A 24731-nucleotide genomic window follows, 5' to 3' on the forward strand; every position below is an offset into this window, starting at 1 on the left:
CTTTGAGGTGGTGAACGGAGAATAATTAAAGAAAATAAACAAATTGGTGCAACAGCCACAGGAAGCGCCAGAGTCATTGCTCTGATGGGTAGTGGGAGGAGACCAGATTTTCGACCAGAGGCTGAAAATAGGAACCTAAAGGGACCCTCTGTTTTGGGTGAGAGGCATCTCAGCAGGAAAGAAACCAACTTTTCAGAAAGTCAGAGAGGGGGCACCTGTTAGGAAAGGGGTTAGCCTTGGGTGATACCAGAAGTCCATAGTGACAACCATGGACCCCTAAGTGAGCCAGGTCTCCAAAGCTAGACACTGTATCCGCCAATGAGTCCACAGTTCCCTGCCTTGTTTATTTCCACATAATAGACTTTTAAAAAGCTTGACATTTGTGGTAAATTAGCAGCTTTTGCTGTCTTAAAGTAAGTGGGGCTGAGAGAACTTTCTTGATGAGTGAAGTGATTGCACGGTATTGGGAAATGCAGTTTGGTAAATTAAAAGTGTATTTGCAGAAAGAATTTGGTAGAATATTTTAATTTGGGGCTGTTTTAGAAAATTCAGGATAGGTGAAAGCGAAGAGAATACCATGATTCTGAGGCTTTTTAAAATTTCAGTTGGGTGAGGGAAGGGAAGTGGAGTTGATATTTCATCCCAGAAGGACTAGGGGACCCAACAAGCTTTCAGAAATAAATGCGTACACACACACACACACACACACACACACACACACACACACACACACACACACACACACACACCCTGGCTGGGCATCTCCTGACCAGAGATCAGGTTGCTATACCTTGAATGGAAAACCCATGTAGTTTCTTTTATGGGAAGCCCCTCCTGGTTCCCCAGACTGTTGTTCTTGTAGCTGCCAGTGAGTATGGCGGCCTGTGAGAGCTTTGGGCCAGACAGGGTAGCACGGAGGACGCACTGTGGTTGTCACTCAGAGGAAAAACGTAAAGGAACTTGACAGTGGTCTTCCCAGCCAGCCGGCGCTCTGCCTGCTCACAGCACTGCTTGACTGAGTGTTGCCGGGTCCCTTGGGCTTGTGGTCGTGCCTTGTGGAGGTCTTTCAGCCTCTGCACCTGTCCCCGTAGCACTGCCTTGAATGTCTCATTGCGGAGGGTAAGGATAAAGGGGTTGAGACAGGGGGTGAGGACGGAGGTCACCAAGGCGACGGTCTTGTTGAGGTCCACGGAGTGTGCTTTGCCGGGCCTGCCATCGAGGAAGATGGTGCTGCCATAGCCTGTGAACAGCAGGGTGAGGTGAGACCCAGGCGTGGAGAAAGCCTTCCGGCGGCCGCTGGCAGAGGGCACCGCAGCACGGCGCTCACAGTGTAGCCGCAGGAGACGAGCGTCACGAGGAAGGAGCTGAGGACAAAGGCCAGCGCCATCACCAAGTCCCAGAATTCCAGCAGGCTGGTGTTGGAGCAGGACAGCTGCAGCCGCGGTGCGTTGTCACAGAAGAAGTGGTTAATGGCATTGCCGTGTTAATAACTGAGACGGGCCCGGGAGAGGACCGTGGGTACCATGGCGAGGAACGGGCTTGCCCAGGCGGCCCCTGCCAGCCGGACGCACACAGCCCAGCTCATCAGAGCGCCGTAGCGCAGTGGGTGGCAGATGGCCACAAAGCGGTGGAGGGCCATGTCTGACAGGATGAGGAAGGCGGGGGAACCCAGAGAGCAGTAGAAGTAGAACTGGGCCATGCAGCCAGTCAAGGAAATGACTCTGGGGTGGGGGCCAGCAGGTCCGAGAGCATCCTGGGCACTGTGGTCACGGTCAGCAGGACCTCCAGCAGGGAGACGTTGCCCAGGAAGAAGTACATGGGTGTGTGGAGGTGGGTGTCGGCTATGACCGCGACAATGACGACAGCGTTCCCCGTGAAGGCGAGGAGATAAAGCATGAGGAAGGGCCATAGAGCAGAGCCTGCAGCTCAGCCAAAGAGGAGAAGCCCAAGAGGACGAATTCGGAAGGGTGGCTCAGATTGGCCATGATCCAGAGGCTGGGTCCCTGCGTGGAAAGGAAACGAGAGCGATGGAGAGGGTATACATACAAGGCTGGACAATTAAGTTCGTGAACTTAATTGTCCGACCTTTTCATGTATATGTGTATATGTGTATGTGTGTGTGTGTGTGTGTGTGTGTATATATATATATATATATATATATATATATATATATATATATATATATATATGGGAGAGAGAGAATCATTGACTGTGAAACAGAAACGGAGAGACTAGGACAAGAAAAGCCAAGTTGGTGATAAACTGAAGGACAGAGAGAGAAATAAAGAAATATAACAACATGGGAATGTGAAAATCACAGATAGAGTTAGGGAGTCACAGAAGTAAAATCATGGAAATTCATTGATCAGAAGAGAAAAAAAACCCAGGAGCAATAAAACACAGCAATAAAAACACAGCAATAGACACAGACATTTAGGGAGAGGGAAACAAAAGAGAAATAGAGAAGTAAGAGAGAAAGACAAAATAGGTGAGAGGGAAAACCAGAAAAAGAGAGGGAGGGGAGGGGACACGGAAAGAAAGAGCGAGAATCAGTGTAAGTCACTCAGCAGCTCTCAAGTGTTGGGCTGCGCGGTCTGTGTCATGACCCAGAGGCTGTGCACCGGGGACCCTTTTAAAGGGTCCCTTCAAGTCTTTCTGGCTGTCTGTCTGTTGAGGACCCTCACTCAGAGTTCTGAGTCAACAAATTAGCTTTCTTTAAGGAGATCCTCTGGTGTGTATTTGCAGAGAGAGAGAGCAGAAAGGACACGGGCTCACAGGGATAAACCTCAGAAACAGTGGCTGCTCTGCCAGCACCGAGGTCATTAGCCTTCTGCCCGGTGACACTGCTTGTCGGCAGCACATCTCCCCTGCTCCTTGCCACTGCCTCGCACGCCTGATGGTTTGGGGCGTGCCCTTGGACGTGTGTTTGCACTCTGGTCTGACATTCGCTTTTATGGAATATAAATCGCTCCTCTCTATTACTTCCCTGTCTGAGCCTCTGTTTGCTCAGCTATAAAATGAAGATCCTAACAGTGCTAGCTGCTAGGGCCGCTGCAAAGATGAAGTGAGTCCACTGCTTAGTACAGTGACACCACGTGCCAAGTAGTCAACAAACAGCCATCATTGTTCTCCTTATGGCTGCCAATGAAGTCCCATCATCTCTCCGCCTTCTTTAGAGTCAACATGGGTGTGTGTGTGTGGGGAGAGAGAGAGAGAGAGAGAGAGAGAGAGAGAGAGAGAGAGAGAGAATATTTCCACAGCTTTATGCTGTTCCTTGGAATGTCAAGTCACTAAAAGGGTTCTTTAAAAAAATTTCCAATTGTCCATTAAAATCAGTACTAGAATATAAACAATTAGGAGTGGAAAGAGCAAAGCTGTATATAGATCTACTCTGGCCTTCTCTCTGGCCCCAGAAAAGCTGCGTCTGAGGCTGTGTCCTGGCCACCAGCAATGGCATTCCAATTTGAAGAAGAGGGTTTGTCCCTCCACCAGCTTTGTACCCATCCCACTGACAAACCCATCTCACTGATAAACCTGAACAGGGGGCCTGAAATCTACATGCAGCACTGGTTAAATTGAAACCCAATCCTGGAGTCTGAGCCTGGTGCGTATGCAAATCTAAGCCACTCACCTTAACCTAAGCACAGCGTCTTCTTCTGGAGCTACTCACATTAAGAAATTTATGTCTAGAGATTCCTGCCTAACGGTTCCACTCTGTGACACGAGTGACATCAGCTAGGCAGTCCATTGCCCCTGGTTTATGTATTACAGCTGGCAGAGGTGGACAGGGGCTTCTGCACAGCTAGAGTGGGGTGGCTCTGCTGGGTGAGTGGCTGCACAAGCCACAGCGTCTTCAAGCCTTACGCTGACATCTTAAAGGCTTACCCTGGGTCACCCCAAAGCCCAGAGCAGCAACACTGATGTGGGGCTGGAATGTAGGAAAGAGGCCCTTCTAGAGACCAGAGGGGGAGACCAGCGGTGTCTGTCTATTGTCTCCCAAGGATGAGCGTTCTTGGTTCTCTCTGTCACCACGTCTCCAAGCCCTCGGTTTCTTGATGTGGTTTAGAGCTGAGCTTATGCTGGAGGCGAAACGTAGACTGCAGCAGAGTGATCTCCGTGGGAATGATGGGAAAGCAAAGGGACCCTCAGGGGATTGTGACACTGGTGTTACTCCTTAGATTAATGAGAAGTCATCTGTTCTGAGGAAGTAGCATTTGAGGAAAAGATCTGAATGAAGGAGGGGATAGAAACCCAGATACACGTAGGCAACCGATGGCTTATGATTGGTTTCATGGCAGTACCTGCCTCCTGGCCCTTTCTTTCCTCCTAAGATTGTTGAAGAAAAATGAGACGAACAAAGCACAGAGGAGTTTCCCGACTGGACTAAGATTATAGCAGCCTGGATACATGGCCAGGGTTACATGTAGAGTTTCCTAATTAAAACACGGGCTGGGCATTTGCCCTTCTGCACCAACAGGCCATTGGGTTTGACGGAGGGCAGTTTCTACGGCCAACCCCAGAGGTAGGCCTGCGGAAGGAAGGCTTGGACCTGAAGGCTGTCTAGGCAATGCACACAGCATCTAGTACAAGGGAGTGTGGAGGGCACCTGGCAGGGAGCCTGGATATGTCTGCAAAGGTTAAGGAGAGCCTCTCCGTGAGAGTGACCGGTAGCTGACACCTGGCACTCACTGGGTAAAGTCGGGAGGGAAATGGAATGAGCACTCTCAGAAGTGAAGCAGCATGCACTAACGCCCCTGAAAACACTGGAAAGACAGCAGTGTTTCTGGACAGCATGGCGTGAAGCATGAGTAACACAAGGTGACGCTACGGAAAAGCATTTCTATTGTAGAAGTCATGCAGACCTTCCAGGACGTGGGGCTTCATTCCAAGGGCAGTGAGAAGCTTTCATCAGGGAAGAGACCGGATGTCGTCTGTGTTTGAAGATCACTCAGGCTGCTATGGGGAGAACAGTAGGAAGAGGGAAGCGAGGGCGGACATGAGCGTCAGTCAGGAGGCTTTGGTGGCAGGCAAGCTCGGATTAGTCCCTCGTTTGTAGATAGGGACTCAAAACTTGAGGTAATAGCCCTACTGTCTACTAGGTCATCAAAATGGCTGCGTCTGTCTCTGGGCCCTGATGACTTTTCCTCTCACCTGTGTCCCCAGTGTGCTGATATGGGAAAGTCAGATATAGACATGAAATGGACTCTAACTGCTCACTGTGTGATCTGGAAAGAGTTGATGCTGACAAAAAAGTTAGCTTTGCAGAGGGGTTCCATGACAAAGTAAGGAGTGGAGAGCCTCAGCAGGAGGCTGAGAGGCTCGCTGCACCATTAAGACTTAAGGCCTAGCTGCATTTCTGCTCCTTGCTCCCTCACGTTGGGCAAGGTCGAGATGAAAACAAATGAGACAGCATGCACATCAGTGCCCCAATACTGCAGATGAGAAAACCAAAGGCAGAGCGTGAAATCTCACACTGAATATCACACGGCTAAGAAGGAGGAAATGGACTGAACCTTCAGGTTCCCAATTCCAGTGTCGATGGCTCATCCATTATCTTACACTCTCTTGAGTTCCTTTCACTTTCCCCAAAGATGGACACTTTAAAACTACACTCTAATGTTATAAACTCTACCGGTCGGAGGTATGTGTCTTCCTTTTTAGTTTCTAGTTCCTTAAGAGGTGTTCGCAGAAAGTTACTCAAACAGTTGATAGGACTTGGCCAAAGAGACATTGGGGAAAGGTCTGGGAGCTACTTGTCGCAATCTGACACCCTTTAGGGTACTTAAGCCGTCTTCTCCTGCGTTCTTTTTAGTTCCCCATCCCTACAACCATCCCAAGCCAGATTCTGCTTATCTCACTTTGTCTACTTCTTCTAACACCTTCTGATCCAGTTCACATGACTTGACCTCATTTCCCTTTTTATCTAGCCCCCAATGATGGACTATATCCTGTTACATATTTAGAATTTATATATATTTTTTAATTTTCAACTTTATTAAGATTAATTTACATACAATAAATGCAGTCATTTTAAGTGTAAGTTGCAATGTGTTTTAACAAATTTATACACACACCTAATCACTACTACAACCAAATTATAACACTTGTTCATCCCCCAAAAGGTTTGTTTGTGTTCCTTCAATCAATCTCCATCCCCAACTCCAGCCTCGGGCAACTTTCTGTTACAGTAGAATAGATTTTTCATTTCTTGAGTTTATTAATGGAATTAACAAAGTATTGACATCATGTCTGGATTCTTTTGCTTAATATAACCTTGTAGAGACCTATTCATGGCGATGCTTTCATCAATAGTTCATTTCCTTTTCATGGCCGAGTAGTATTCCACTCTATGGATATTCTACCATTTATTTATCCATTCACCTATTGATTGTCATTTGGGTGGTTGTAGTTTATTGTGAATAAAACTGCATCAACATTCATAAACATGTCTTTGTGTGGATATATGTTTTCATTTATCTTGGGAAAATACCTAAGAGTGGAATTGAATTGCAGGTTTGTAAGTTAAGTGTATGTTTAACTATTGTTTATACCATTGTATATTCCTACCAGCAATGTATGAGGATTCCAGTTGTTCCACATCTTTACCAAACTTAATGTGGTTAAAATCAATTGAAGATATATGTTTGGGTCTGTATTTGAACTTTCTATTCTATTTCATTGGTCTATAGGTCCATTGATCTACGTGATAATATATCAATAACATGCTGTCTTGATTACTGTATCTTTATAGTAAGTCTTTAAATTAGGTATTGTGAGTTTCCCAGCTTTGTTCTTTTTAAAAACTATTTTGGCTATTCTCAGTCTTTCACATTTGCATAGAAATCTTAGAGTCAGCTTTTAAAGGTAACAAAAACTTCCAGGGATTTTGATTGAATTCGTATTGAATCTATAGGATAATTTGGAAAGAATTGACGTTCTAACAAAATGGAGTCTTATGATTAATGAAAATATAACATTTCTTCATCTATGTAAGTCTTTAGATTCTCTCAGCAATGTTTTATAATTTGAAGCGTATAAGTCTTGCACATAGTTTGTTAAATATATCCCTTAGCTTTTCATGTTTTTGAATTTTATTATAAATTATCTATTTTATTTCTATTTCTAATGTTCATTGCTAGCATATAGCAATACAATACATTTTTGTATATTGAGGTTTTGTCCTGTGACCTTGAAAATCACTTAGTTCTTGTAGCTTTTTATGTGGACTTCTTAGTATTTTCTATATGTAGGATTGTGTATCTGCAAAGGAATATTGTAGTTTTTATTTCCTGACTGTATGCTTTTAATTTTATTTCTTTTATTGCATTAACTAGGACAATGTTGTATAGAAGTGGTGAGAACTGCTATCCTTGCCTTGTTCCCTATCTTAGAGGGAAAGATTCAATCTTTCAGATTAGATTTTTAGCACTATGATTTTTGGTAGATGTTATTTATTAGTTTGAGGAAGATCACTTTAGTTCCTGGTTTGATCAGAGGTTTTAATCAACAGATGTTGATTTTTGTCAAATGCGTTTTCTTCCTTTATTAGAGTGATAATGTGGTTTTTCTCTTTAAATCTGTTAACATAGTGGATTGTATTGATTAATCTCCTAATGTTAAACCAACTTTGCACTTCTGGAATAAAATTCATACTTGTAATGGCATATTATTCTCTTTACATATTGCTGGGTTTGATTTCTATTACTTGATCAAAGATTTTTGGGTCTATGTTCATGAGGAATATTCGTTCTTAGGTTTATTTTCTAGTGATATCTTTGGTATTAAAATAATTTTGAACTTTTAAGGTCAATTAGACACTGTTCCAATTTTCTAGAAGATTTTGGGTAGGATGGATATTATTTCTTCCTTATATATTTGATAGAATGCCCCAGTAAAGCCATCTGAACCTGTAGTTTCCTGCTTGGGAAGGTTTTTAATTATGGATCAATTTATTTGACATATTTAGGATTTCAGTTCAATTTTTTTAAGTTAGTTTTGGTAATTTTTATTTTTAAAAAGATTTTCCATTTTGTCAGGGTTTTCAATTGATTTTTAAGGTATCTTATTTTTGTTGTCTTCAATTTAAAATTAAAATACAATTTTGATTATATCTTTGGTAGTGGATCAGGTAGGTAATCAATGGTGCTTTAGTCATATAGTTTTAGAGGTTGTGTAAATCAATCCAAAATCTTTGGAGTATAAAATAGTTCCAATAAAAAGTTATAGCTACAATATATCTACCTTTCGACCTAGAAATTCTAACTCTAAGGATTTATTTCAGAAATATAAATGTGTATGGACGTATAAATTTCGAAGAATATTTATAGCATTATTTTTCATAACAAAAATGGAAACAACAAAAATTGATCAATAGAGGACTAGCTGATAAAGAATGGGGCATCCACTATACAAAGAAAGAAGTAGGGCAATATGTATTGATATGGGAGTCTCTTTTATATATTGTTAAGTGAGAGAGAAAAGTTTGTAAAACTGATTTTCACAGTACTTTATTGAAAAAAATTGCAGATACATGCTTAGGAAATTCATCTATGATTTTATGGCAATCTGATTGGGTTTAGGTAATTTGAGGAACTGGAAGGAAGACTATTCCTAATTTAGACCCTTCTACACCAATTGACAGTCTCAGATTTGACAGGTATACTTGAAATCCAAATCCAGGTCAATATTTTGCCACACACCTTTTCTGTTTCCATCCAAGTACCAAGCCGATTTCCAGTGTACATTTTGTCAGTTGTTCCAGGTTGTAAATATAACTGCCTATGTTAGGATGTCCTTACGCATTCCCCGCTTTGAAGCGCCCAGCTGGTAGTCAGGGAGATGCCATAGAAATAAATGGTTGGAAGAATCTTGCTTGAATGCATGTAAATGCACGTATGTTCAGAAGAGTGAGCATACCAGCAAGTGGAGTTAGATTTCGGGGTAGAACCTCTCCACAGGGTTAGGGCGGGAGCCTCTGTAAAATGAAGGAAGGACAAATCAGGCTTTGCAGGGGATTTTGGTGAAGTTAAGGCTTTGACAGAGACCAATATGCAGGCTTTTTGGATATCAGTATATTCTAGAGGTCAACTGTGGTGTCCTTTATGGAGAGGAGGGGCTGATTTTTGACTCAGAATAGCTAAGAGAATCCAGGGAGCACCTTGGATGAAGGGGAGGAGGGCTGATCTGCTTAGCGTTTGAGACACCTTCCAGAAACCTAGACTTGGGGCCTTTGGCGAAGGCAGCCCTGTCAAGGAGAAGCCTCTGATTGGTGAGGTTTCATGTTTTCCCATTAAACAAAAACTTGAAGAAGTTCTGAGAGTTAATAGGTCAAAAATAGGAACAACTAAAAGTTTGTTCTGCTCTCCCCAGACTGATTGCTTGGGGATGCATTAACCTGGGCTAATTAAGAACAGGTATCTCAGTGACGAAGTCCCCTTGGGAAGGAGGGAAGCAGGAGGGAAGGAGAGAGAGAGAGAGAGACAGACCCTCAGCTCTCCACAACACTGTTATTTTGGGGCTTTTCCCTCCGCTCCTCCCTGAGGACAGTTTCCTTTTTCATCCTGAGTGGAGACAGCAGCAAGTTGCACGGGCCTCTGTGCATGGCTCAGCAGGAGCCAGACATGAGTTAGCCTTGGCCGTGCCCTGGAGAGCATTGGAAGGGGTGTGAAACGCTTCCATAGGGTGAGTGTCTTCTCAGATTTCTCCTCTATGAAGGGAAGAGTAAAGAGAGCATGGGGATGGAAGGTTCTGGGCCTGGCTGCTGTCTAGAACAAGGGTACCTGGAGCCTGCAGAGTGGGCCAGGGGAGCTGCAGAGCAGACGGGTTCATCTCCACGTCCCCCCGGCTCAGCACAGAGCAGATCCAGTTCTTCTCGGACCCGATGCTTGGGGCAGACATAGCTCCTGATGTCCGTCATGCTCCTTCTCTCTCTAGCTTTTCTTCATCTCGTGCTGGTTATGGAGAGATTGTGCAAAAGCAGACCACTGAGCTCGCCTAAGAGTTCTGTTCTTGAAGCCTGTTTGCCCAAGCAGTAAAGGAGCCACTGAGATACCAGGGAGGTTGTAACAGGAAGGGACGGGAGGAAGGGAAAACGGTAAGGTGAGGCAGGACAGGACACCAAGAAGGGAGGGATTAAGGGGATAGGGCCTCATTAGCCCTGGCCAGGACCAAGTACTATTTAGTCATGTCTTTTGTCCATTTATTCATCTACAAAAAATTTTCAGCACTACTTATTTGGCTCAAGAATAGCTATCTGTCTATCTCACATATTGTGATATATTTGGCTCAAGAATATCACATATGTATATACCATATATAATATATATCGTTATACTATTTATATATGACGTGCTCTTGCCCTCATGGAATTATATTCTAATGCCATAGATGAACAATGAATAAATTAAATTTTCTGTCCCTCTTCCATGCTTTATTTTTCCTATGGCGTGATTAATAAACTAACATCTTATGTGTCTTACTTACTTGTTTTGTTCTTGTGTAGCCTCTACCCCCTACATGTATATAAGTTCCACACGGCAAAGACTTTTTATTTCTCTGTTCACTGCTGCATTTGTTTCACGTTAAATGAAAGAATGAAACAAACGATTAAATACATAACGTCATATCAGGTAATAACAATTGCTACGAAGAAAACCGGAGTCCGAGATTGATCACGCTCTTCCTATTTTGGGGAGGGGAATTGGAAAGAGTCCTCTGAGGAGATGACGTTTGAATAATGGGATGGATGAAGCGAGGGATCCAGATCCAGGCATCCTAAGAAGCTGACGCCTTTGGATCTATTTTTGTCAGTGCCAGGTGCCATCTTTCATTCCTCCCAAGACTTTGGAAAGAAAATGGAACTAGAGAAGAATGAATCAGCTCTGGGAAGTTTTCCCAAGTTCCGGAGTTCCCATTTGGAAATCCTGATGCTCTGTAATATGGAAGTTTTAAGGTCTGGGGAAAAGCACAGATGTTGCTCTGAGACCCGCTGCCTCTTTTCTGCTGGCCCTGAGGTGGAGCCACACGGTACCAGTAGGGATGAGGGCTGGGGTTCAAAGTTCTGTGCTTTGAACATCATCTGGAATGATGCCATTAGGTCATCTGATACAGTTAACCTAAGAGGAAGTAGGACAGTCTCAGCACCCTTAGGAGCTGAGTGATTCAGCTTCAAAACTAAGCAGTTTAAAACATCTTAGCCTCTGTTCCCTGGGAGAAGGCACATCCAGTGGGGAAAAAAGACAAGGAAGGATTTCTTGCCTCCAATAGAGAAGAAGGTGTGTTCACCCATTGCAGCCAGGTAGCTTTGAGGTTTGGCCTTGTAGGGCGCATTGTAGTAGGGCCTCTCCCCTGGTCGTCAGGTAGAAAATCATTCCTCATCCTAATCTGTCTTCCTTCTGTCTTGAGAGCAGGACCACGTGGAGCAGTGTGGCCTCTCTTTTGATATCTATGTTGCACCAGGAGCGGAAACAAGGACTAAATGATGAGCAATCACTCGAGTGCCACTGAGTTCTGCCTTCTAGGCTTTGCTGGGTCCCAAGAACTACATCACATTCTTTTTGCCATCTTCTTCTTCTTCTACTCAGTGACACTAGTGGGAAACTCGGTCATCATTGTGGTCGTCTCTGTCGACAAACAGCTACAGTCGCCCATGTATTTCTTCCTCGGTCATCTCTCTGCCTTGGAGATCCTGGTCACATCCATTATTGTCCCCGTCATGCTTGGGGGCTTGCTGCTCCCCGGGATGCAGACAATATCTCTGGCGGCATGTGTCACCCAGCTCTTCCTGTACCTCGCTGTGGGGACCACAGAGTTTGCATTGCTGGGAGCGATGGCTGTGGACCGTTACGTGGCAGTCTGTAACCCTCTGAGGTACAATGTCATTATGAACAGCTGCACCTGCAACGTTGTGGTAATTGTGTCCTGGGTGTTCGGGTTCCTTTCTGAAATCTGGCCAGTCTACGCCACATTTCAGCTTACCTTCTGCAAATCAAATGTGTTAGACCATTTTTACTGTGACCGAGGGCAACTGTTGAAACTATCCTGTGATGACACTCTTTTCACAGAGTTCGTTCTTTTTCTAATGGCCATTTTCATAATCTTGGGTTCTCTGGCACCAACAGTGGTCTCCTACACCTACATCATCTCCACCATCCTCAAGATTCCCTCAGCCTCTGGCCGGAGGAAAGCCTTCTCCACCTGTGCTTCCCACTTCACCTTTGTCGTGATTGGCTATGGCACCTGCTTGTTCCTCTACGTGAAACCCAAGCAAACGCAGGCAGCCGAGTACAATAAGGTAGCTTCCCTGCTGATTTCCGTGTTAACCCCTTTCCTGAACCCTTTCATCTTCACTCTCCGGAATGACAAAGTCAAACAGGCCCTCCGAGATACTGTGAAACGCTGCTGTCAACTCCTGGAGGATTAACTCTTGTCTGGGTCAGTTTTAGGTGGTATGACCTCTACTGTGGATTATTCAGTAAACTAGGAAACCCTAACTACGCCGTCACCATTATCATCCTTACCAAAGTCAAATCGTGGGTACCACGCTGGATCGTGCCATAGAAGTAGTCAAGGCAGGTAAAAGGAAACCCACCCTCTGCCCGCTAGAATCTCATAGCCTCAGTTTCTGCTTACTTCCACTGATGAACGCAAGGAAAAATATCCTTGTGGTGTGGGGGAGCTGGAGAAAGGAGATGCACACTTTTTTGTAAAGTTCTATTAGCCCAATTAAGTTGCTTAGAATCCATTTCTGAAAATGTATTTTCTGGGGGAGGTAGGAAGTGGGGGCGGAGGTGAGGTGCGCTAGTTGGCATGATCAGAGTACAAAGGGAGAGATGCTCACTTTTTTTCTTCAGCAACTGTTGCTAGGTCTTTTTCTCTAGTTTTGTGCGATTTCTTGACAAGATGGCTATGTAGATTTTAAATATCCCATGGTTTTCTTTTCCCCTGATTGTGTATCATATTATTGTGGCCCCACTGCTCTTGCAAAGTAAAAATAGTGTTTATACTTTGCCACAGAACCAATCTAGAGTAGTGATATGGAGATTGGAATGCTTCCCCTTCTGCAAATGTTGGTGGCATAAAAAAGATGACAATATTTGGGAATAGTAATGGGAAAAAAGTTATTTTGCTAAACATCAGGGTATTTCTTAAACCTCTTCCTTTGGTGGCATGTGTGGGATAGAGAAAATAAATGACAAATTCTAGAGAGAGCGTTCTGTATTTTACAGCTGTTTAAAGCCACTGTTTCTGTTCAGACTGTTCGTGATGCCTTTGGATTCTTTGTCTCCCAAATCCAAGTGTCTCAGTACCTTTCCTTAGATCTACTCTGTGAGGAGAATTGAGAAAACCAGAGGCTGTCTATCCTCTCAACTCCCAAGTCCATGGCCATTCGGCAGTGCACTTGTAGGAATTTCACATAATGTGGGAGGGAAGGCTTTGAAGAAAGGTGTCTACTTCAATGGTAGCACTCAGTACAGCCTGCCAGCGCTGAAGTGGGTGCGTACTTGAGCTGCCCAGCAGTGGGTTGATGGGGCCACTTAGGGTTCCAAAGAGGACCGTGTGGGGATGGCTTCCCATCTGGTGAGGAGAGGCAAGACCACCACATATGATTGGGGGGCTTGCACCGCATACAGGCACCAGATGAGGGGGGTAAGTCCTGCCCAGGGCCTTAGGTCCCGCCCAGGCTCTGCTAGCTGACCAACAAGCCTTCGCAGGACTGACTCTGTTGGCCCGAGAAAGGATCCAGGACTGACCAAAAGGACTCCCTGCTCCCAAAGCTCATTTCACGAGGTCTTTTCTCACTAGAAGAATACCATTTTTGTAATCCTAACCCAGAGAGGATACCTTTTTGGAATTTTCACAAAGGCTGTGTAGGCCCTAAGTTGTCCCTGGGCAGGTGAAGGTAAATTAGGAGGACGGAAGAGAGAGGCCCACTGGCTTCGTGGACAGTTTCTTCAGTTCTTCAGCCTGTTGTCACCCTGTCTTGCCCTTTGTTCATCCACCAACTTTCTTGTTTCGCTTTCCTCTCTCCCGTTGTTCTCCGGTTCTCCTGTGTTTCTCTCTTTCTTCCCCTTCACCCCACTTGACCATGAATCGAGGCTGTGGTCTCCCACTGCTAACGCATCCCTCTTCCTCCTGTCTTCCATTTTCCTCCCTTACCTCCAGGGATGCAGTATTCCAGACTGCCTCTCTGAAGGTCCTCGTCATTTTGCTTATTTCCTCAGATGAATCAAATTCCTGGTCAAGGGACTAGTGATGGGACATCACATATCGCTTGGGTTTCAAAGCCCAGGTTTTTCTGTTTGGCCTTTGATTCTGAATGAAGGAAGGTTACTATCTGTATTAGTCTGCTTGGGCTGCTGTAACAAAACACAATAGACTGGAGGGCTTAAACAACAGACATTTATTTCTCACAGTTACGAGGTCTGGGAAGTTCAAGATCAAGTTTATGGTCAACTGAGTTTCTGATGAGGGTTTCTTTGTGGCTTGTAGGGGGCCACCTTCTCTCTGTTCTCTCACATGACCTGGCCTTGGTCTGTGTGTGTGTGTGTGTGTGTATGTGTGTGTGTGTGTGTGTGTATATATATATATATATATATATATATAGAGAGAGAGAGAGAGAGAGAGAGAGAGGCAGCTCTGGTGTCTCTTCTAACAAGGACACCAATCTTATCCACCAAGGGCCCCACCTGTATGACCTCATTTAAACTTAATTACTTCCAGAAGGATCCCCATCTCCAATATAGCTGCACTGGGGTTCAGGGCTCAACATCTGAATTTTAAGGGGATAGAAACATTCAGTCCATAACACTGTCCCTCTGCCCCCGCCCTGCAACCAGAACGCCCACTTTGTCTTCACACAGGGAGCTGGAAGACACACTAGGGGCTCTACTTTCCCAGGCTGCAGGTGTCTCCTGCACAACTGAAGTGAGATTCTTACACACACACCCTGTAATATACATGTACCATGAAGCCTCGTGGCTTCTTGCTCTCTTTTTCTCTCTGTTCCTCGTAACTCAGCGTAGACATAACCAATACAGATATCTTAAAAAAAAAAGTAAGCCCAACTAATTATAGACCTTGATTTGAACCTCTTATTCACATGTAATTACCACACTGAAAGATAAGTCTTATGTATGCTTTCAGATATGCCAATTGACTGTGTTGCAGTTTTTACTTAAACATTGGCCTCTGTTAACATATGCTTTGTATTCTTAGTCATATGCTCATAGTAAAAACAAAAACAAAATGAGAGAGAATACTACTTCCAAGCAGGAAAGTTTTTAATGGTCTTTTTCTGGAAAAGTTCCTTGGTAAAAGTAAAAGGCTTGCCCAGATAGTATCTGTTACATATCCCCGACAAGACAGCCACTTTATCTGTTTATTTTCTACTGGGGAGGAAGGGCTTTGAGGAAAGGAGGTTACTTTTTCCTCTATATCCACACTTAATGACACATAAATATTGACATATATGATGCAAATTAAAATGTTAAATGTTGTTTTATGCTGTTTTTTATTAGGAGATAAGGACTAAGAAGGGAGTGGTATATAATTAAAACTCCGATGTCTTCTGGATATCACCATATATATTTATTTCTTTGTGCCTAATTGAAGTATTACAATGTATTATTAATATGGATATAATTCTCAAAACTGAACAGAAATATAATTTGAGAGAGCTCACAGTGGAGGGGCGGGGCGGTGAGCAGCGTGTTGTAATTGGGTCCCCCATAGCGTGACGTGGCCGCCCAGAGGGGAGCCTCTGACTCGGCCAGGACGGGGTGAAATAAAGGAAAGCGTCTCAGAATCAATTGTGTTTGATTTCATGTTCAAAAGAAGTGAGTGTGATCAGCTAGAAAGTGGGGAATCCCCTGAGTTCTTCAGCTCATTTTCAGCTGGGATCTGGCTTCCTTCAAGGTTAATCTCTTGGCATGTATTACTAGTCATGTTAAATAGACATTTCATAGAAGATGCAGCTTCTGTGAAACTCAACCAACCATGAGAACACTCAGGAAGCTATCTTACAAGCAGGAACTTCCCCCTCAGGAGTTTGGGTTCTAGAAATAACTGGCTTCTGCCAGATTATTGTATTTCTCTCACACAGATGAACCATCTTCCTGAAGGCTCCCAGAATACTCAAAAATTTGAACAGAAAACTGCTCTGGTTAGAGGAGCTGCAAGTACAGAAGAATAGCTTTCTCAACAGCCCAATTCTTTCCCCTGAATTCCATCTTACCTTTGCAAGATGATTAGTGGGAAAACATGAAATATGTAACCAGACTTAGGCTCAAGTCTCTGCTGTTCCAGCTCTGAGTTGTGACCCAAGGCCCGATAGCCAACCTTTCTGAGTATTTTAGGGTTGACCTTTTAGGAAGCTGGAGAAAATTAAAGATACAGTCTTTAAAGGAGCAGGTAGATACCAGATTCTCAATAAATGTCAGAGGTAGAATCGCTGTCTGAGATCATTTACACTTTCCTTTGACCTAAATCTTTGTCTAAATTCATGTGGTTCGTCAGCGTCCATGCTAAAAATTAAACGTGGGTGTGTTGAATTAAGGCAAAGGTGAACTGGGGGCAAAAAGTGCAAGGAAAAGAACATATATACTTATTAGGCAAGTTCCTGGGAATAAACGCTGTAAAGTGATTCGGTTGATTAGGGGACCAGCAGAAATTGGGAAAGATTTATGGTCAAATTCTGGAAAGAATATTCCAGGAAGCAGAAGTGTAGCTATTATAAAAATGGAAGAGAGAAAAACATCGATGAATGATCATAGATGGAGGGGTCTGTTGGTCAGTCCGTGGACAGGACTGTAGACTCATAGAAAGATGGGCGTACTCTCGGTGCAGGCCAGATGTGATGGGCGCAGGGGGCTGGGGAAGGATGGGCCCACAGCTCAGAGACAGGTCTGCCTGACAAGCGTGGTGACAGTTGTTCTGTTTCTTCATGATCAGGAAGCCCAAAGGCCATGTTAAGAGAACAGAGAACCAGGTCAAAGGAGTTGCTGCCATGATTTGGGGCCTCTTAAGGGAAGGAAGTGGTTTGATGGTGGGTGATGCTTCCAGAATCTTGAGTGTGAGAGAGGGAGACAAATGGTAAGCTGTCTGGATAGACCTCGTTGACTTACAGTATAAACTATCCAAGTAAATACATCGGAAGAAGTTGACATGCAAGAGTAAGGTGTTAGAAGTTCAGAGCGATCAAAAGAAAAAGAAAATTAGAAAAATGTCTGTGTCTAGTGATACGATAAATTGGCCAATCTCCTATTTCTATGTGGATTGTAATTATAATTCTTTCCCTTGAGTTAAAATGCAACTATTAAGTGTTGGTGTAAATTTGAATAGAAAACTGGAGAAAGGAGACCGATGGAGAGAGACTAGACAGTGAATACATACCAACATAACTTAGGACCGTGAAACGTGTACAGGCAGAGAGAGGAGAATTGACGAACAAGTAAAGAGGAAGCACTTAATATTAGAAGAGATGCTTCTGGTTAGAACAGAACTAGAGTACAGTTGAAGACGCCAAGGGAAAGCTCATGGAGGCAGGCTTGGGAGAGAGGGCCAACGGCTGGGGCTCATGAAGATGCAGAGTCTGTGCAGACACCATCCAGGGACGACTAGCTCAGCTGGCTGACAATAGGCCAGAAAACCCGAGGTCCAGTAGGAAATAACAGAGATGTCTCTAACGATTAGGTACAGCAAACCTTCTTAAGAGTGAAACTTGCCGTTGAACAATAAATACCACCATTACTCACCGCATACCTCCAGCCTTCACGCTGCTGACACTGCATACAGTCTTTCTAAGCTCACAATAACCTCGCTAACAAAAGGTGTCCATTTGACAGACGAAGAGTATGAGGCCCACAGAGGTTAAGAAACACAGATTGGAAAGGACAGAAGTTATATTTGAACTTGAGTCTGTCTGACGCCAAAACCCCCCACCCCGGTGCCCCGCCCCCACCACTGCTATGGCGATATACTCACCAGTGCGTGGCCTCATCAAGCATTGCCATTCACTGCGTGGGCAAAGGGCTGTGTTTAAATGAATATGGTTGATAAATGAAATGCCCATCCACGGAAAAACATTGCTGGCGTTGCATTGCATGAATTTTCTGAACCCAAACGATCCGTTTTATAACTTTTAGTGTCAGTAGGGGGTTTTCATAATTTGTTCCCATTTAATGGGAATCCTGCGACTGAAGGCTGGTAGCCACCGCACGCCGCCTCTCCCAAGCCAGCCATGTCCCGTGTCACAGTTGCCCAGGTTGTGTGTGACCTGCAGACGAAGAACACACACACAGCTTGCACCCCCCAATCCCTCCCTCACGCGGTGTGTCTTACACATGTGTGTGAACGTGAGGTGCATTGAATGAGGCGAGGGAAGGCAAATGGCCTGAGCCTGGCGCCCTTAGCTGGAATCTGACTGCTGGTAACCACTGCGAGCGGAGGTGAGATTAGAAAGCTTTTGCTGGAGATAGTTCCTGCTTGATTATAAGCATCCTCATTACGTGTATCTCATTTTCCCAACATAATTAATAAACAATTGTTGTTACCGCCTACCCCCTAAGAACCAGAACCATCAGAGACCACGATTTCCAAGTCCCGCAGGAGTGTGACCTTCTCTGAAGTGTGCATGTACCCCCACCTAGTGGCGGTTCTGAATAATGTAGCGGTGATAGCTGGGGGCGCTCACGCAGCAAACTGCAAGGCATGACCCAGGGATGTCAGGCGGAAAAGGGAAGCAGAGCATCTGCGCATTTGCAGGAGTGGGGAAGGGAGTTTAAAAACATTAGAAAATTTAGGGGTCCGTTTTTTTTTTTTGAAAACTTGAGAATAGTAGACATTCTGAAGCGCATTGGATTTTCAAAAATAGTTTGAGGGAGATCCACAGAGAGACTCAGTACCTGAGCATAACAGAGTTTATTTCCATGAATAGGAAAACCGTTGAATAGCTTGTTAAGACCTGGATTGAACTATGGCCTGAAGACAGTAGAATAACAGAAAGGAATTCAGTCCCATATTGATTCCCACTAGAAGAGCTGAGGAACTGGGGGCAAAGGTTGGTGGAATGGTTAGAACTGGAACACACAGATGACATTGTCACGTCTGGGAAAACCAAGTTCTCATATGCATATTTAACTGGGTTTATTATAAACATGTTTATTGTCTCTGTGGGGATCGTGGGTGGTCTACTTTAAACTGTTTTTACTAAATATATTGAATGCTATTAATAATATAACCACAGTCGGTGGAGTCCAGGCCATGGGCCAGGTCTGTCAGAGGGATTTATTTTACTGCGTTGTTTTCAACACAACCAGGTACATGAAGTATTCTGACCCACATTAAAAATAAGGACAATGGAGATACGGAGATTCTGAGAAAACTTGCCCACACTCTCATAAGTACTCAAAGGCCAAAATGGGATTTAAATTCAGGTCTATAATTCCGGATCTTTTCTTTCCACTGCGTCATGTTGCTTTGCTTCGCACCACATGCATTTCAAATTTAATTTTCACATTTCTTTTAAATGATATTTCTTTGTTGAGTTGTTAATAAATTCACATGGTACAATGTTCAAAGAGTACAAAAGGGTAAGAGCGAGTGAAAATCAAATGAAAACAAAAAGAGCAGGTGAAAAGCAGTCTGCCTCCTGCCGTAGCCGCCCGTCTCCCTTCCGTAAGCCATCCCTCTCATGCAAGCAGCTTGTATCTCTTCCCAGAGTATATTATCCGTGTGTGATTAAGAAACGTCAACATCAAGCTGGTGGAGTCTCCAACATTATAAGAATTTTTACTTTTATGACTAATGCAGAAAGTCACAAGAGGTTAATTAATTTAAACATCAAAATCAAAACTCCCTTCCTAGCTCCAATACAATTTTACATTCAATCAAATGTTAAGTACAGAGGATTTTCAAAATAAAATATGCATTAATTCACCATTCAGTCATCTGAATAGTTTTCAATGACTACGAATGTAAGGCTTTAAAACGGTTGCTTAAATTTTCTCCAAAGCTTACATGCATTCCCAAAACCCTCTTGAAAAGCTCCCAAATTACCCAGAGTCTGTCTCCCTTCCCTTTCTTTTATTAAAAATATTGTTCTTATTCCCAGATCCTTTTCTTGGTTATTAGATTGACCCTAAGCCGATCAAATCAATGCTGGCTATAGACAGTATCATCAAAAGTGTCTGAACAAAAAGACCAGTCTGAATTCATTTCTGGATAGATTGTGGGCAAGCTGGTTGGTCATTTCTCTAACCAAATGCCTGAAAGTTTCCAAAATGCTCTATAACTCTCTTCCCACACGTTGTTTTGTCAGTATGAGTCCCCCTTTCCCATGCAAAGTGAATGAGATCCACCTCTCTGTTTTGCAGTAATTTTTTTGCAAGAGATCCCATTTTTAGCTAAGTCACAGCTGAGCTTTCCTTTCAGCTAATTAGTACTTGTTCTCAAATTGGGCAGTTCTCACCCAAACTAGGAGACGAGATGCAATTTACTTCCTCTCTACTCTCCTAAAATTAACTAAGCTGTAAATTGTGTGTTCCCTTGTTTTCCCCTTAGTTGGCCCCAGGGTTTGGTTCCGTCATAAAGAATTCAACAGAACTCAGAAGGCTTCCACAGACCTTGCTGTTCTGATTGGAACGGTACTGGAGTGCTTCCTTTCAAAATCTCAGCTCTTTGGTTGCCAAGCAACCATCAATGTATTGTGACGCTCTAATATTTAAAATTATACGTGATGATTAAATAGAACACTATGCATTGCCTATTCCTGAATGTACACAGCATTGACCAGACCAGAATGACTATGGTTGGTCTTGCAGTACCAACAACAAATGACAAAGAACGCTTCTTGAGATTAAGAGGGACTTGGCCTGCTCCCTGTATGAGCCCCAGAAGAGTGGGCGTAGAGAATACAGTGGTCTGTGGGGGTCACACAACCTGATTGGAGGAGGCCCAGGTACTGGAAGACCCTTGTTCCTAAGGGACACTGACGTGAACGAGGAATGAGATACAGGGCTCCCTTGAAGTGCCCTAAGAACACTTCCATTAACTTGGTTAGGCTGGGCCTTTGAATTCACGCCTTTTTATGCAAAGACATTCTAAATTGTATGTAGCCAATTAATTCAATGAACTACATTTAATGGAATAGAAATAGGAAATGACTGTGTTTTTCTATCAAACTGCTTCTAACGTGCTTCATCAGCTCTCCTCTTCCCTTCCTCTGTGACATTTAGGGCAGATCCTGTCACGTTCTAGCCACTTTGTGTATAAAAACAGCTTCACGTTGTTCATGAAGACCCGTGATCAGGTGTTAAAACTGTGCATACCAGTCTGTATTAGAACTTCAGTGCTCATCTCATTTAAAGGGTTTCTTCTCCTCTGGTCGTGTCCGACCTGTAACATGGAGCCCTGCAGGTGGAATGCGGGAATGTGGCTCTTTCAGTCCTCTTTGCTGGTCTGCTCTAATCCTCAATCTCAGCCCGAGTCTTCAGAGTCAGGACAGGGAAGAGGACGTTTCGGGGGAAAGGACCTGACATCTTTTTACCTGTCCGGAGCTGTTTATCCTTTCCTTAGCTCATGATGTCCTTTGGGGGGGAGTGGTCAGAAGGTATCTTTCTCGTTGGGCCCATTTGTGGATTCTTCAGATACCCTGACAGGACATCTGCATCTCACATTGCTTGGTGCTCATCCTCCAGTTCCTGCACTGCTTACTCACCTTCCAGCCTCTTAAAGTGCAGGGATCGCTTCATCTGAGAAGAAGATGGTCCTCTTCGACCAGGAACCTTCAAATGGCTCATACCATCCATGGTATCCCCTTTTGCCTTGTCAGAGATAGGAGTTCAGGCTTACTCTCATCCCCGGCTTTGACGAGGCAAGAGCTCTCCCTGTTCTCTCAAATTCTGAGGATAGGTAGGTGTTCATTTCTTCCTAGAACTCTGTCGCCATGCTGCTCCTCCGCTGGTACCAGGGTGGGTCCCTGGGGTTTTACATGCAACCAGGGAGTGGGGTAAGTAACCGACCACTCCTGTATCTCTGATGTGTGTGGAGGTTTCATCTTGGAGATGCCTTTTCTTGCTTAGGGCTTGTGGGAGAGGGGACCACAGAACTCTGTATTTTTTCTCTCTGGTAACTGTAGTCTTTTCATAGCCTGGATGGGTGGTGAAATGCAGGTCAATGGACTATCTTTCCATTTTTAAGAAGCCTTGCAGAGTTGTGTCCTTTAGAATTTGTGGTACTTAACGCCTATTTCCTGAGCTGTAGCCTTTGAAATTCTACGACAGTGAAAATGTCCATTTCAATAGGTCATTGTATAGGCAATCAGAAAGTGAGCAAATTTTCCACAATGGAAACAAAACCATAGAGAGGTATGCTAGCTTGGAGTCCACTGATTCTGCCTTTGGTTTACTTAGGTTGACACACTACATGGGAAGGTCAGAGTTGGGACAAGGTCAGGGATAACATCAGGAGAATGAAGATAATGAGAGGAAAGCTGTGATGAGACAACAGGACGTGTGGCTGGCCGACAGATAAAAATGAGAAAGTTTGGAGAGGAATCTATAAGAGAGAAGACGGGAAATAACGTACTTTCCTTCCACTCCTGCTCTTACCCTTCAGACATGCTCAAGGCTCTTCCACTCTGTGTTAGACTGGGTCCTTCAAGACATAACACGTAGGTACCTAGTGGGATCAGAATTCCAGGAAATTTCTTGGGGAAAATGCTTATTAGGGAGAAAGAGGAGGAACCCTGGGGTCAGGAAGTCAGGTTGCCATGCCGGTGTAAGTGCTGTGAAGGAGGAACAGAGGGCAGATGAGAAGGTGGGTGATGGAGTCTTACACGGCGGCTCAGTTCTCACAGAGTGCAGCAGGGCCATCGAGTTGCTCTTGAGCCTAAGTTGCCATCTGAACTGTCCCGAATCTCCAGGGAACAGACCTGCCTTTGTGTCCCTGCCACTCACAGTCATCAGCTGGGGGCCGCCAAAGGGAAGCACTGCCCCCAATGAAGACAAGGGTAGGATTTCAGAGCACAGCAGTGGGGTCTGCCCATCAATGACCCTCTGCCATTAGAGAATGAGAAGTGTATTTGTTTGATCACTGCACACCCTCAACAATGAATGAGTGAATGAATGAATACATTTTTCTTATTCTTACTTAACCATTAAGTTACTATCCAATCTTTCCTTTCCTTCCTCGCCAAGTTTCCTGAAATAGAAGTACACACCTACTATTATTGTTCCTATACTTTCCATTCATTTCTTCACCCTTAGGAAGATGGGTTCTCCTCCCCATTGGCCATGGAAACTGTTCCAGCCAAGGCAATCACTGACTTCCCAATTGCCGTATTCCAAGGAATTACATGAGTTTGGAGCTCAGTCAGGGATGATAGTTGTGGATACAGGGATGTGGGAACAGCCAAAATTCTGAGGAAGGAAAGGGTGGTAGGGATAAAGATTTGGAAGTTTTATAAAAGAGAAGGAAGAAAAGAAAGGCAGAGAGGTTAAAGAAAACTGTGGAACTTAAAGAGTAACTTTCACGATATTGAAAAATCTTTTCAAGCAGGCAGCCCAGGAAGATCCAGAGGCTTCTTAGGAAATAAATCAAAGCTGCCATGTTCTGGCTGATTTTAGATTTGCCAGAAGAGGTCAGTAAAGACATTTGTATTACTCTTTACCCTCCCTAGAGGCAAGATGGTTGGTTAGGAAGGGAGTTTTTGCCTCTGCTTAGAGCTTATTACAGGGTTTCCATTTTCCAGACTTCTGTCTTTCTCAGGCCTTCTTTCCAGAGTTTTGCAGCTGCCTGTGCTCCTAATGAAGGGGTAGATCACAGATTATGTGTCTCATGAAATGGTAGACCTTTGGTTTAAATTTATATACTACCCCTCTAAGTCTGAGTAAATTAATTAAAACTTCTGAGTTGTTAGCCAATGCAATTAGACAAGAATAAAAATGCAGGTGCTAAAGATTAGAAAGGAGAAGACAAAATTAACCTTAATTTCAGATAATTTGATCATATATCTGGGAAACTCAAGAAAATAAACTAAAAAACAGTAAAATAAGTAATATGGCTGAGTACAAAATTTATATTCAGAAATCAAAAGCCTTCACATATACGAAAAAATCCATAGAGGGCGTAACGGAGGAAAAGTATCCTGTTTACAAAAGTAACAACAAAGAAGTAAAACGTTGCTGGGGATAGACTTAAGAAGTGAAGTTCAAAATTTACATAAAGAAAACTTCCAAATGCTCCTGAATCACACAAAAGAAATTGTGAACAAATGGAGAGGTAAACTCAACAATACGAAGATATCAATTCTCCTCTAAGTTTACCCATTTGAAATTATACAATTGCAATTAAAAAAATCAAGGTTTTTTTTCTTTTTTAAGCTGGACAAACTCATTAAAACTTTTGTATGAAAATACAAGCAAGTGAAAAATAGCCTAAAAATATGAAATAAAAGAGTAATGAGCAGGAACTATACCTCTAAAACAAATTATAGAGCTATAATTAAAACACTCTAGTACTATCATTTGGAGAAAAAATGAGTTATTACATAAATGGTGAGACAACTTGGCAGCAATCTAAAGGAAAAAATCATATTAAGAATTAAAAAAAAAATCTGTACGGTTAATGCCACCTAAAACAGAGTAAATAGACAAATGGCAGACTGAGAAACATATCTGCAACCCACATCCTAAAACATTGATTTGCCCAATATAGCAAGAGCTCCTAAAAAA

The 24731-nt window shown here is 43.6% G+C and overlaps 2 protein-coding genes and 1 long non-coding RNA gene across 3 annotated transcripts in view; 2 read left to right on the forward strand and 1 right to left on the reverse strand.

Moving 5' to 3' along the window:
* The window catches only part of LOC141567695 (uncharacterized), a 45989-nt gene that overhangs the window by 5907 nt on the left and 15351 nt on the right, over positions 1–24731 (forward strand). The gene's annotated exons all lie outside the window — the stretch shown is intronic.
* OR6V1 (olfactory receptor family 6 subfamily V member 1) lies at positions 819–1985 on the reverse strand. Its single transcript, XM_019715339.2, is given in 4 exon segments — positions 819–1309; positions 1312–1726; positions 1729–1907; positions 1910–1985. Coding segments are annotated over 4 exon segments (1161 nt in total).
* OR9A2 (olfactory receptor family 9 subfamily A member 2) lies at positions 11477–12421 on the forward strand. Its single transcript, XM_019715348.2, has one exon. The coding sequence runs from the start codon at positions 11477–11479 to the stop codon at positions 12419–12421; it is 945 nt and encodes a 314-aa protein (XP_019570907.2).

Source organism: Rhinolophus sinicus, linkage group LG11 (genome assembly GCF_036562045.2).
Source record: "Rhinolophus sinicus isolate RSC01 linkage group LG11, ASM3656204v1, whole genome shotgun sequence".
In the NCBI taxonomy this organism is placed as follows: domain Eukaryota; kingdom Metazoa; phylum Chordata; class Mammalia; order Chiroptera; family Rhinolophidae; genus Rhinolophus; species Rhinolophus sinicus.